This window comes from Carassius gibelio, chromosome B19 (assembly GCF_023724105.1).
Source record: "Carassius gibelio isolate Cgi1373 ecotype wild population from Czech Republic chromosome B19, carGib1.2-hapl.c, whole genome shotgun sequence".
NCBI classification, from domain to species: domain Eukaryota; kingdom Metazoa; phylum Chordata; class Actinopteri; order Cypriniformes; family Cyprinidae; genus Carassius; species Carassius gibelio.
Genome location: NC_068414.1, coordinates 28,034,239 through 28,047,452, shown reverse-complemented (window position 1 = coordinate 28,047,452; position 13,214 = coordinate 28,034,239). Strand labels below are relative to the sequence as shown.

The window sequence follows — 13,214 nt, the reverse complement described above, 5'->3', positions numbered from 1 at the left end:
CAATCATAATAACATATATAAATAAATTATTTTTTTAAGAGACAAATTAATAGACATTTAAAGATGTTTATTTATGATTTAGAGTACAATGCCTCCCATTGTTGTGTTCGCTTATTTATCCATGAACTATTACAAATAGGCTATATTGTTTTTTTCTTGTTTATTAAGTTTGTTTCTATTAAGTATTGGGTAAGAAATAATTTCGCACATTTAATATTATTTTTTTTAATTTCCATTTAATAAAATAATTAGAAAAAAACATCAAATTAAACAAAACAATGATATAAGATAAACGTAATTGACCAGAACGAAATTTGTCATAGTGTATTTCTTAAATGTGTGAAAATCATTTTCACTTATAAGCAAAATAGGAATATAAAGCAAAAACCACTCACACATAAACTTCAGTGTATGGTTTTGTGTTAGAAGTGTTCACATCATGGGATAAAAAAAAAAAAAAAAGATATTTCCTGCCATCCTCAGGACGAAATGTGGAACAACACCATTAGCTTGCAATTCAATAACACTAGCATCGCAATAGAGTACAGATGCCCTATTAAATTTATTATTATAATTTATTATTAAATGTATTTTCCTTTTGTTAGAAGTTTCCAAATCACATTGTAGGCTATGCAGTTTACTGACCATAAAGCGTTTAATGAAGATTAAACAGGACACGCCATCCGTGTTTAATCCATTTCATTATTCCTAAACTGGCAAAACCATATGGTCAATTTAATCAAAATTCTATTTTATAAATTATGCGCACACATTCATATTTACAAGTCTCCATTTACAACACACATCACGTTTGAATGTGCAAGCCAAATCTCTGTATCACAATCATCAATATATTTGCAATCATTTTGATTTAAAAGGTCAAAGGCTTTTTTCGTGCTCAGTTAGTTTGAGTCATATGCTCTTTCTAAACCCTGAGACTCAACATGCAAAGTAGAAAAGAAAAGGTCAGGCAGACAAAGGTCATTTCTTGCAAAGGTTTCTTTTGTCTGCAATCTTCCAACCTATTACCTTTAAATGATGAAACCTCTGCTGTGGCTCCCAACAGTGCAGGAGAGTAATGTTTGAATTTATACATTTATTGATAACTTGATGTTAATTTCCTAAATGTGAGGAAACCAGTAAAAAATATGTTTTTGCTGTTGTTTTCTGTGGACGCTGTGAAACTACTGTCATAATACATGATGGGAAAACACTCTGAATGTCATGAAACACAGATAGTTTGGGAATGATATAATAAATTATTTACTTAAACTGCAGTTGTGTTGTATGTATTTCAGTCTCTAAATCACACTGGTTGTCTCATAGACTCTCTTTAGGCCATTTTTGTAAGTGCCAGCTGTTGAGCTGATGTGTCCTGGGACACAAGGGAGACAACAATGCTACTGGTTATCTGCAATCTTAGCTGTCTAGTCCCAAATTAGACACTATGCATTTTCAATTTTTGCCTGTGAAGAACATTCTTTGTCGTAAAGACCATATGAAGGTTTGCTCCTTCTGGTAAAAATATGTGTACCAAAGATGCTATGGAACTTTGTACATACATAAGGATACCAAAAGTATATTTATAATTAAAAAAAGCAGCCATAATAAGCTGGCTAACATGTGCTCATTCTTATGCCTTATTCAAAAAACTAATGCCCAGTTTCCATTTAGAGTAGAGTTTAATGCACTGGATTTTGATGACATTTTGATGAAAATATGTGTGTGTGTTTAATGTCTGCCCTACATTTGAAGTACATCAAAGTGGTGCCAAAGATACAATGTGCCACAGTATGCACTTTTTTTCGACTAAATGTAAAAGCAGGTACAAGAGGAAATTTACAAGATTTATAAAAACTTGTTTATATATATTCCTTATATATGTTCATGTAGCTACACAGATAATATATCCCTGATGAAATAGTCAGTGTAACATTGTGCTCTTAACACAGGTGACAACGCAATGTGATACTGAAAGCTGATTGGCTGGAATGGTTAATGCATGCGGAAGAAAGAAAATTAATCCAATCTCCCTTCTTTTGCACACATCAAACCAGAGCCGTTTAAAACAATAATAAACATATTGTAACCATATGAACATGGTCTCACCATTATATGCTAATAATAATAATACTTGTCTTTTGATTAATTTGTTTTAAACTGGCAAGCCTAGAAATGCAATCGACTAACATTGTAGTAAATCCATCTCAAAGACATCTTTAAGAATACTTTGATTAGTTAAAAATCATTACTTTATTTAAAAATAATTAAATACATGCTTGTCTCAAGTTAAGCTTGTACATTTTGGCTTAAAGGCATTAAAGACATGCCAGGACATATTGTTAATAATGAGTAAAAATAGGATATACACATACAGTATATCTGCTATATACATAAATGATATTAGAAAGGAGAGAGAGAGAGAGAGAGAGAGAGAGAGAGAGAGAGAGAGAGAACATACATGACAGAAAACTAGTGCATTTGGATACAGATATATACCAAAGGCGAGGTTAAGCGGTTTTATAAAGTTGATTAATGCAGTCCATTTTAAACGCATGTAAGCAAATGCATGCATGCATAAATCTGACCAGTCAGGTTTAAGGATTATCTAACTGGTAAATCTGTAAAGAGTCTGCTCGATAAAAAGATGAAAGATACATAAGATACAAAGATACATAAACATTCAGGATATATCTGTGTGTACATTTGGCCATCTAGTTAAAATGTTCAACAAAACAATAAATGGGTTTTAATAGTGAAAATACATAATCTAAATATGCTTCCAGATTATAGGTTAAATTCATAACAATAAGAAGCAGGATTTTAATAAACTGCTGGAGGTAGCCTATGAATTCTGAGAGTCTTTGCCCCTAAAGGAATGCGATATGGTTTTTATAACAATGACATTTCAAAGCAAGCAGGAAACTTGCAGACTGTATGTAATCCACACAATGTCCTGCTGCTCTACATTTATAGAGATGAGATTATTTTTTTAATCACTTTTATCACCTTTCACTAAATCGCCTCGTGACATGTTGGTTTTTAATAATATTAAATTGCATTAATCACGAAAAACTCAATAAACATAAAAACTGCATGTTAAAAGAATGTTTTTTTTATAGTCCCACATGACACAAAACAGCTACATGTGCATGTGTTTAAACACAAAAAAGTGAATTATGTATTATGAAATGGAGTCTCTTTAATCCCACTTTATGCAGTTTTTCAATGGGAACCTCACTGTTTTTGTTTAGCCCCTAGTTTCCTGGCATGTGCGTACTGTATATAAACCCATAACAGCAGCCCACCTTCCCACAGACAACACTTGTCATCTTGTACTTTATACATATGAAGAACTCCATCTTTTTCGTTCTTCAAGTCTTCTAATGCAACACAAAACTGCAATCATACACATTTTATATGCTCAATCATGATGCATGGACATTTTCCGGCCTTCAGCAATACAAATTTACATACACAAAAAAACATCTTATTTCTTCTCCAGCATAACTTATTCTTGATTTGCAGGACTAAAAGAGCACCTCAGGTTATAAACTACTGAGGTTCTGGATTAAAAAAAGCAGCATAAATGTTATAATGAAGTAGGCCTTTTAAACTCACTGCTGCCCCCATGCTGCCCAGAGTGAACACAAATGGGTCAAAAAAAACAAAAAAAACAAGTTGTATTTCAAATCTGTTACATCACAGAGATATAAAAAGAAACCACTTGGTCTGGATTGTTTTGCATGTTGAGCATACTGAAGTTCTTTCATTAGTGTTTGGAAGGGAATCAGAAACACAGAATGGAGTTCAACCAGGCTGTTGACATCCTAAGTGCTTATCGATATGTAGTATGTAAATCTTAGACACGTGAACTACTAAAGTGCTTAGTTAAATGCCCGAGGCCTATGTAGACCTGTTTGGAATCCTATTATCTTGAAGGAGCGGCTGCAGTCCGTGGCCTTCTCCTCAGCCTTTCCATCTGGATTCAGAATTCTCCACCTTTCCAGCTGCACGTTAAGCAGAGGTGTGGAGGATCAGGCTCGGTTTGGTCAGATCCCTAATGGCAAGGGTCGAATGGATACTTTGTGACACCTCCGTGAAGCTCCACCATGGCCTCGCTCCAGGTGATGACGTCACCGGTGAGGTGGCTGGAGCAGGACGCTTGGTTGTAGATCTCGGTGGAGGTGAGCACACGCGACCACAGCTGCAGATCCGACATCTCGCCCACAAAAGACTGTGTGGCATCGAAACGGCCACCCAGAGTGTCCTGGGTGGAAGAGAGTCGCAAGTTAGCATGCATGTGGTTTTTTACTATGATCGACTGATTCTGTGAGACATACCTGCTCCTGTCCGAGGATGAAGACTCCTCCTGGTTTAATGGGATGCCACGGGGACAGATTCTCTCCAGAGCCCCTTTTCACACCGTCCAGATAAGCCTCCCACATCCCGTCACGTGTGGACCACGTTATACAAAGGTGGTGCCATTTACTGTCCGTCAGAGATAGAGGAAGAGTAACTGCCTGCAAGAGGGAACAAACAGAGTATATCTTTAAAGTATATCTAACAAAATGTAAAATGTTTTGTGAATATAGTATACTGAATTCTGTCATACACACTTTTGCATATTTATACTGCTATACTTTGCCCCAGGCCTAAAAAAGAACTAGCATTGCCTAATTAATTTATGAATAACTGTGAATAATATGAATAACTTTGTGTAAAAGAACTAGCTTTGTGTTGATTCCTTTAAACAAATTGATTTGCATAATGATCTAAATTATAGTTTGTGATTCAGTCTGAATCATTCAGACAGCTCACTCATTGACTGAATAATTCTCTATACAACAGTAACAGAATATTTTAGAGGAAAAAAAGAGAGAAAAAATTACATGGAGGAAGCAAAATTTGGTCATTTCCAAATTTATAAATGGTAAAAAAAAAAAAAAAAGTAAAATGATAATGTACAAATCACTGAAACAAATCATTAAACTTTCACTTCTGATTAAATGTTTATAGTTTGCTTGCCCTTATGAAACAAAAATATATTGCAGTATATTGAAAAATATAATGTAATATATTAGGCATATATTCTTACATATATTTATTTTTCCAATATATTGCAATATATTGAAAGCTGCAATCATTTGTATATTTTGCAATATATTATATAATATATGTATCATCAATATATTATTAAATGTATTCAAATATATAATATATTAGAAAAAAAAGGAAAATAATATATTACAATATATCACAATATATTTTAAGAAATATATTGGTAAATATATTTTCCTTTGTAAGGGTGTACAAAGTAACCTTGTGAAAATGTAGTCTATGCACTGACAAACCTTGTTTATTAGCTCTAGACTTATTATGCTGCATGCCAGCAATAGTTGTAAACAGTTTAGCTGACAGCAAGTAAACAGTCGTTGAGGAAAGAGGTCTCTGTTTGCAAAAAAACACTAGAATGTATTCATGCGTCAACCTCGGATAAGCCATTAACTAATTAGGCAGGATGATGCAAATGGCTGAGAAGCCAAGAGGAAGAGAGAGATTTGCAGACTGTTGAAGGGCAAGACAAGAGCAATAACAGGGAAAGTCTGTTGACCCCTCTTCCTAACTGTGAGGTCTAGCATTTGATCACAATGCATTTGATCACAAATGTTTTGTATAATGTTACGACGTGTTCAATTGTAACAATTTAAATACACTTCCAAGCTGAAATGTTTCTGATTGCCTGTGTTTAATAAATCTAGAGCATTCGTTATGCAATCCCTGTTTTATAATTGGATGACTTCTTTACCTTGTCATTCACCAGCAGCTCCATAGGATTGTTGCCCCATTCAATCAGGACAAGCTCGTTGGCCTGACCTGGGACAGAGTAGGAGAACGGGGTCCCGATCCCAGGACCTGAGCCCCCTTTCAGCCAAAGACAGACTGTGAGGGCGAAGATCTCGCTCAGAAGGGTGCGCTTGATTCTCCCATACATGTAGTTGGAGCGCATCGGGAAGCCAATCTGAAAAGCGTCAGGATTCTTGGGCTTCTTATTGGGTCCTGTTAGTGAAGAAAATAAGAAACTGTGAAACTGGATTGCATTTCTAGGCAGCATAACATCTAAAAGCTCTACTGAAATCCTAAAAGACAGTTGGAGACTCAGATCTCCTGGAAGAAGACTCTGTACCTAACCTCTTAGCAATTTTCACATTTAACCCATTTAGATCTCGAATATGTTACAGGAGCTCAAAAAATAAGACAATATTTTAGCTCAATATTTTAGTTTAGTAAATTATACTAATATAAAAGTTATAATAATAATAAAATAATAATAGTAATAATAATAATAATAAAAATAGATTAAACTTAAAAAAAAACTTTAAATGAATTATAATTTAAGATATTAGCTTTCATGGCCAGAATGTACACAACCTAATTATGTTAACCAGTGTTTATTTGTTTGTTTGTTTGTTTTTGTGGGAACTGGGGATAATCATTTGTGGGAAAATGTACAAATAAATAAATAAATAAAATATTATGATCAAAGGTGAGTGTAATGTGATTTCTAAAGCAAAAAATAAAAAAAATAAAAATAACAAAATTCCTAATAAATTGTGTGTTTTGACCTTGTACATAATTCTGTTAACAAATATATCATGGTTCTCTCAAAATATGCAGCGAAACCTTGTAATAATAATAATAACAGCCTGCCTTATTATTGACCACCAGTAATAACTGAAAATAACTGAGCAGAAGCTTATCAGCATATTAGAATGATTTATGAAGCATCATGTGATATTACAAGAATAAATTACATTTTAAAATATGTAAAAATAAATAAATAAATAAATAAATAATTAACTGCCCTTATGGTTGTCCAATTAAAAAAATGGTCATTTGATAAGGTAAAGTTAATTCAGGTCTATTTTGTACTACTTTCAGGACATATCACCTTGTTCTGGAGTTTTGTGGTGTAGGTTACTCAGCACTGCATCTAGTTTGTTGATGGCACCACGGACAGGTGCTCTAGACCCAGGCGGTTTGAATGAGGTTTGTGGATGATGAACATGATCATCATTTCCATGGTGTCCATTGTGATGGCCATCATCATGATGATCATCATGGTGGTTGCTGTTGTGTTGGCTGTCATGATGATCATCATGGCCACTTTGATGATTGTCTTGGTGATTTCCGTGGTGGTCATCGTGGTGATCATCATGGTGGTCGGTGTGACGGTCATAGCGATAACTATAATGGTGGTTACGATGGTTACTGGGGTGATGGTCCTCATGATGGTTTGCCTGGTGGCTGTCATGGTTATCATGATGGTCCTCATGGTGGTTATTGTGGTGGTTATTATGGTGGTCATCATGGTCATGGTTATCCTCATGATGACCATATCCGTGATGGCTGTCATGATGACCATAATGACTGTCATAGTGATGATGGAGCTGTTCTTCCAGGGCATTGATCTTGCGCTGCAGGAGGTCTCTCAATGAACTTGAATAGGAACTGGAAGAATTTCTTGCCTATAAGAACAAAAATGAAAACAATAAACAACAGTGTACAGTTTTTGGAAGATTGTTACGAATGTACAAGTGTTATGACATCACAAGACAGCCCCTCCTTCACTGCTAGCACTCCTTCCTCTGATTAGTTGCAGTAAATCCAGCTTTTCTCAGCACCACAGCATTCTGCGCTTAATGGCTTATCAAGGCAGATGGGGCTAATTGGAGATGGCAGCAACTAGCACATCGCAGAGCGCCGTCACCAGCTTGCTGTGCATGCACTTCCTCTCCAACACAACAATGATCCGGATCAAGCTTGAGGTCATGGGAAACAGGAAGAATTTTCTAAAGCACAGTTCAAACCTGAAGACACTTCCACAACTTTAAACCCGTCATCAGCGGTTCACTTGTGTACTACAGAATTTAAATGCATGCTATTAGTTTCACTGCATATTCAAAGAAAGTGTCACATTGTAGCTGGTTTAAAGGATTCACTGTACGTGGACTCCAATCAATAAGCACACAAATGATAATTTAACTTCTTTGTATTTGTACCATTTTATCCAATGTGCTTTCTCAGGGGAAGGGTTATGGCTAATTAAATAAGCAAATCCCAGCTGGGCTGCCTAAACAGAAGACTGTACTCAATGATCTGTTGTTGGCACAAGAAGCCACCAAAGTGTATGTTACAGAAACAGAAAAGAGCTTATGTCACGCTGAGAAGTTGTCCTGAATTGAGATCAGCCTTTGACATGCAGGATAACCCCTAAAAAACAAATCCAAGCAGGATTTGGAAATCTTGGAGACATCAGGGTTTTTGTTTTACTTTTATTTACCAGAGATGCATTATGCAGATAAGAAGTGACATTAAAGACATTTATAGTGTTTCGAAAGATTTCAAATAAATGCTTTGCTTCCTATTTATGAACAAATTAACAAAAAAATATATATTAAGCAGCGCAAATGTTTTCAAGGCTGCTAATAAAATTGCCATATTTTTAATGATTTCTGAATGAACCATAGATGCTGAGAATTCAGCTTTGTGATCACAGAAATAAATTACATTTTAAAATACAATAGTCAATATTTAAAGTGGATCAAAAAAGATTATAAAAGTTATCCTTAGACAAGAACACATTTTGGTTTTAGGTTTTTGGACAACTTTGATTTTGATTTTGATTGAAGTTTGAAATTGTATTAATATTTCCACAATATTCCTGTTTTCATTCCATTTTTTATTAAATAAATCCTTGGTGACTTAAAAAAAAAAAAAACATCTGAACGTCATTCTGTTAATTCTTCTTATTAGTATTATTATTGTTATTTACAAAGCTTTAGCTTTCAGTTTCCCTCCCACCTGAAGGTTTTCCAGCCTCTCCTTCAGGGCCTGCAGGGTTTTTCCTGTCTGTTCTGGGGAGAAGCTGTGTTTGCCCAGATATGGAGATTTGCCTCTGTGATGGTCACTGCGATGCCCGTTTAAAGGGAAGTGTGGGTCAGCATGGTGGCCGTCATAGTGGTGTGAGGAATGCTGGGAGTTGTGTTGTGAAGGGCCGTGATGATCTTCGTGGTGTCCCCTCCCAAAGCTTTCACAGAGAGTCAGTTTTGCCGTCAGTTCCCGAATGGTCTCTCGCTGATCCAAGATGGTCTCCTTCTGTCGCACAAGGCTCTCCCTCAGGTGAAGGATGGTGGCTTTGGCCTCATCGGAAATGGCGTGTCGGCTACTACTACTGCTGCCGCTGTGACCACTCGGCAGACCGCTAACTGGCCCATGATGTCCATTCCCATGGCCATTGCTGTTTGGCCCGTGTGAAGTCCCATGTGCAGCCCCACCTGGAGTGAAACAACTAGGGTCTGCATCTGCAGGGATAGGGATGCAAACAAGTTTGGGTTGCGTTCCCCAATCATATTCCAAACCTGGCACGCTGCTAACCGCAACCGAAGGTAATAAAGATAAGAGAAAAAGAAGAACGTGTGAGTGAAAAACCCCTCCCCAGTTCACGTGTTCTGAGAAAGGCAATGTCATAATGACAAAATTTGTGCTTTTCGTCATCATCGATTTCTTCTTTACAGCAGTGGGATGTTCATCATGAAGAAAGAGTCATGGGAGAACAATCACTGGATTTAGAAATCTACAAAAAATGTCCAGAAAATGCATTGTTTATACTGTGTCTACCACTTTTTCTGAGTGCAGAATGTTATATCCACTGTGAGCGGTTAGAAATCCGCCAAATGCAGATATTCCAGTGTACAAAAATGCATGTAAAAAATAAAAAAAACAGAGCAGAAGCAGGACCCGTTGATGATGGTTGATGAAATCTCCAGGCAGTTAGCAGAAATCCTTTAATTTCCAGATTCTGTCAGGCACATCCCTGTAGATTAAAAAAGAGATTTCAGTCAGAATGAAGCCTTGTCCTGAGGAAAAACACTTTTTGGTGTTATTTACAATCATTCTAATGAGACAAACGACTATGTTTTTTTGTAAAGTGCAGTAGTGGGATCACAATCAGTCAACAACATAGACTTGTTGAGTCAGACGCACCCCTGAAGTGAATGACGCTAACAGCTGCAAACCCGATCGGCTATTGTAATCAGATTACTGTCACATGAACTTGATGCAAACGATGAAAGATGGCTTTCAAAATAATGTATGCAGCCAAGCGATTTGAAAAGCCTACAGTCAGAGGTAGCTAATGAATGATGCATAGGGAAAAGGCAAACTAAAGCTAGAAGGAACACATCAGTAAAGCACTAGCGGGGGCAATATAAAGTTAACACAATAACAAACAGGACAAATACTGTGGCATAGCTCACTGTTAACCTTTTAATCATTGTTTAAGGGATTTTCCTCAAAGATTTTAAAGCATACACCATAAAACTAAAATGCCTCTGTGACTATATTTTCATAGTCGGTCAGTGTATGATGCCTAGCATTTTAAAATCAATTCAGATTTGTGTATTACAGCCTGAAGATGAGCAACTTTTTTTAAAGATGTAAGTAGTTTCGACCTGGAAGTGTCAGACCTAACACCTCACAGGAAGGGGCTCTCTTACTCTTGCGTCCCCAAGGTTGACTGTCTAATAGGATCTAGGAAGGCTTAAAGGCCATGGTGGATTGGCTTGGCATGCTTACTGTAGTCTCTTCCTGCAGTACTGTCGTGATCACATGTATCGGTGGTGGTGGGTCGTAGTCTGGCGATTATGAGCCAGTTCAGAAACACTCCACATGTGGCCAGCAGAATCCTAAGAGGCTTGCCCATTCCACCCGAATGTGTTTCTCACGCTGTACAGCACGCCACTCTAGACAGATCACTACACAGAGCTCATGGAATCCTTGTGTGACTGAGACGGAATGAGTGAGAATGTGAAAGCTCAAGGTGATTGCCAAGGACACTTCAGCTATCAGCTTAGTTAGACTTGCAGCAACTGTGAAGAGATTTTACAGACTATTCAGCTGTAATTAGAGTCCACCAGACATGTTCCTTGAGGGGCTTTTCACACATAACGTATTTATAGACAGTGCAACACAATAGAACAGACCGAATTTTTTATTTAAAGCACCTCTATGTTAGAGCATGCAAATCTATTTTTTTTGTTTGTTTGTTTTTGTTTTTACCTTAAAATATCAGTTTCAATATTATTCTCATTGTAAATCTCTAATAAGTCTGTTCTGGGAGTGTGTGAGTTTGGATGCAGAACTTTGGGCAGATACAGAAGCAACAAATGCATTCTGTAAAGCGATCATCTGTCATTATGATACAGAACAGTGATTTGTATCCACTTAAAGGGACAGTTGACCTAAAAATCTAAATTATGTCATCATTTTCTCACCATTCACTGTATAAGTTAATGTTGGTATACTAGCGGTTTAACAAAAATTACTATGAAAGGCTTCTGACAACTTTTTGGTTACCAATATTCTTATGAGCATCTGTAGGCCCTTGATCTCAACCTAACTGTATTTTAAGTTAAATGAATCTGTTGAATCATTCATAGTCTGCAGGCTAATTGAGAGTATAATTAGATAAAGCAAAGTAGACTGGTGCTAAGCTCCTTAAATCTGTCTGTATCATGTCACAAACAGATGTCATGGATGCACTTTTAAACATGATGATGGTTATCTTATTAAAATGGGTCATATATGCTTGTATGCACACTTGGCAATAAAGCTCTTTCTGATTCTGATTCTGACAACCTACCTGATTCACCTTATTAAATGAATTTAAGCATACATTGCATAAGATGTTTATTCATCTTCAAAAAAAAAAAGGACGTGGGTTGAGTGCATGCAGGCATTCAGAGATGTACAGTAATGATGCTTAAAGATTGCTTAAAAGATTGGTGTTTAGATTATTTTTAATGTGAGGGAAGTCTAAACTCCATCTAGTGTTAGTAAACTTGTAACCCATATTATTGTATGTTGTTTGGTAGTTTTACTCAGTACTAGCGTGTCTAATTTTACAGTAACATGAACATTGTAGTGTAAAATGTAAACAAAAACCTAAAATAATCATCCATGTACGGCATCGGTTGCAAGGTTAGCATAAAACAGGTGTCACTAGAACAGACATATTGAGATTTGTTCACCTAATGTATCAGGTCAAAGTACTTCATGAGGTACTGTGTCCTTTGTTGACCACATTTTAAATCTATTAACATGTCCAGTTACCAAAATGGTTACATATACAAAAAACCTTACATATTTACAAATGGCAATCAAAAACAATGCTGTAGAAAAGTATATAGAATGAGAAAATATGATTGCTAACCCTGAGGCTCTTGCAAGTTTTTAAACTGAACCATTGTTGCAAGCACCTCTAGTAAGAAAAATGTTGCTTTTAACAGTAAACAATACTGTTTTTTTATTGTAAAAAATTGTTTACAAGAACACATTTGTAAAAACACAGCGTATGTGTTTTATAGGCATAAGCCCATTCATAGGCAAATATCACAATATTCATGCATTTCTCTACTAAAAGACATTTTCCAACTATATTTAGTGTATATGGTGTGTGTGTGTAACCATGCATTGTAAATGAGCAATATAATCAACATTTAAACATCTAACACAATCTAAAAACCTCTTTAAAAACATCCTGGTCAATGTCATATTTCTCCATGAAGGAAAGTTTGTGAGAGCAAAAACAGACAGATCTTCAGTTTTCCTGAAAACTCATGGCTATTCACGTTGAACAAAAGTTTATCTACAGTGCAAAGCTGAACAAGCACTAATCGTACAATAAAATCACACTTTCTAAATGACACCATACCTTCTGAAGTAAATTTGAATGAACGCCATCAGAAAGTTGCCTTTGAGTTTTCTGGAGAGAAAAAAAGATCCCTCACCTGCAGTCAGTCACAGAGTTGGGGCGAGTTAGTCTATTCCAAACACGCTGATCAGATTGAGAGGGATTTGCTTTAGGGAGGATAATTTTAACTCTCTCCACTCCCCCATCCATCCTTCCCTCCCTCCTGTTATCAACCCTCTTTAAATATCGTAGCTTTAAGGGTTCTTTTGATGGTATTTTCTTGTAAAACACTAAATTGCAACAATACTAAAGTACTTGCCTTATCGTCTATTCCTAAACACTGATCCATGAGGCCGTTCTGGGATACAAGACTGATAATCTAAGGAAATTAAGATGAAATTAAACTATTTAACACCATATAAACAATGCAGTGCTATTAATGTACTATATACTATTTATT

The 13,214-nt window shown here is 36.1% G+C and overlaps 1 protein-coding gene across 1 annotated transcript; it reads right to left on the bottom strand.

Annotated features, from left to right (window-relative positions):
- Positions 1-1,663: 1,663 nt before the first annotated feature.
- LOC127978779 (neuronal pentraxin-1-like) lies at positions 1,664-12,895 on the bottom strand. Its single transcript, XM_052583680.1, has 6 exons — positions 12,776-12,895; positions 8,866-9,877; positions 6,953-7,529; positions 5,810-6,060; positions 4,344-4,523; positions 1,664-4,270 (listed from the first exon to the last, which is right to left on the bottom strand). The coding sequence occupies exons 2-6, from the start codon at positions 9,559-9,561 to the stop codon at positions 4,061-4,063; spliced, it is 1,914 nt and encodes a 637-aa protein (XP_052439640.1). The 5' UTR covers positions 9,562-9,877; positions 12,776-12,895; the 3' UTR covers positions 1,664-4,060.
- Positions 12,896-13,214: the final 319 nt, after the last annotated feature.

Excerpts from the sequence above, each read along its gene's own strand:
- LOC127978779 (XM_052583680.1), bottom strand. The coding sequence starts at position 9,561 with ATGATGACGAAAAGCACAAATTTTGTCATTATGACATTGCCTTTCTCA. Across the intron at positions 6,061-6,952 it reads CCACAAAACTCCAGAACAAG|GACCCAATAAGAAGCCCAAG; the intron begins GTGATATGTCCT and ends CTTCACTAACAG. Across the intron at positions 4,524-5,809 it reads AGCTGCTGGTGAATGACAAG|GCAGTTACTCTTCCTCTATC; the intron begins GTAAAGAAGTCA and ends TCCCTCTTGCAG.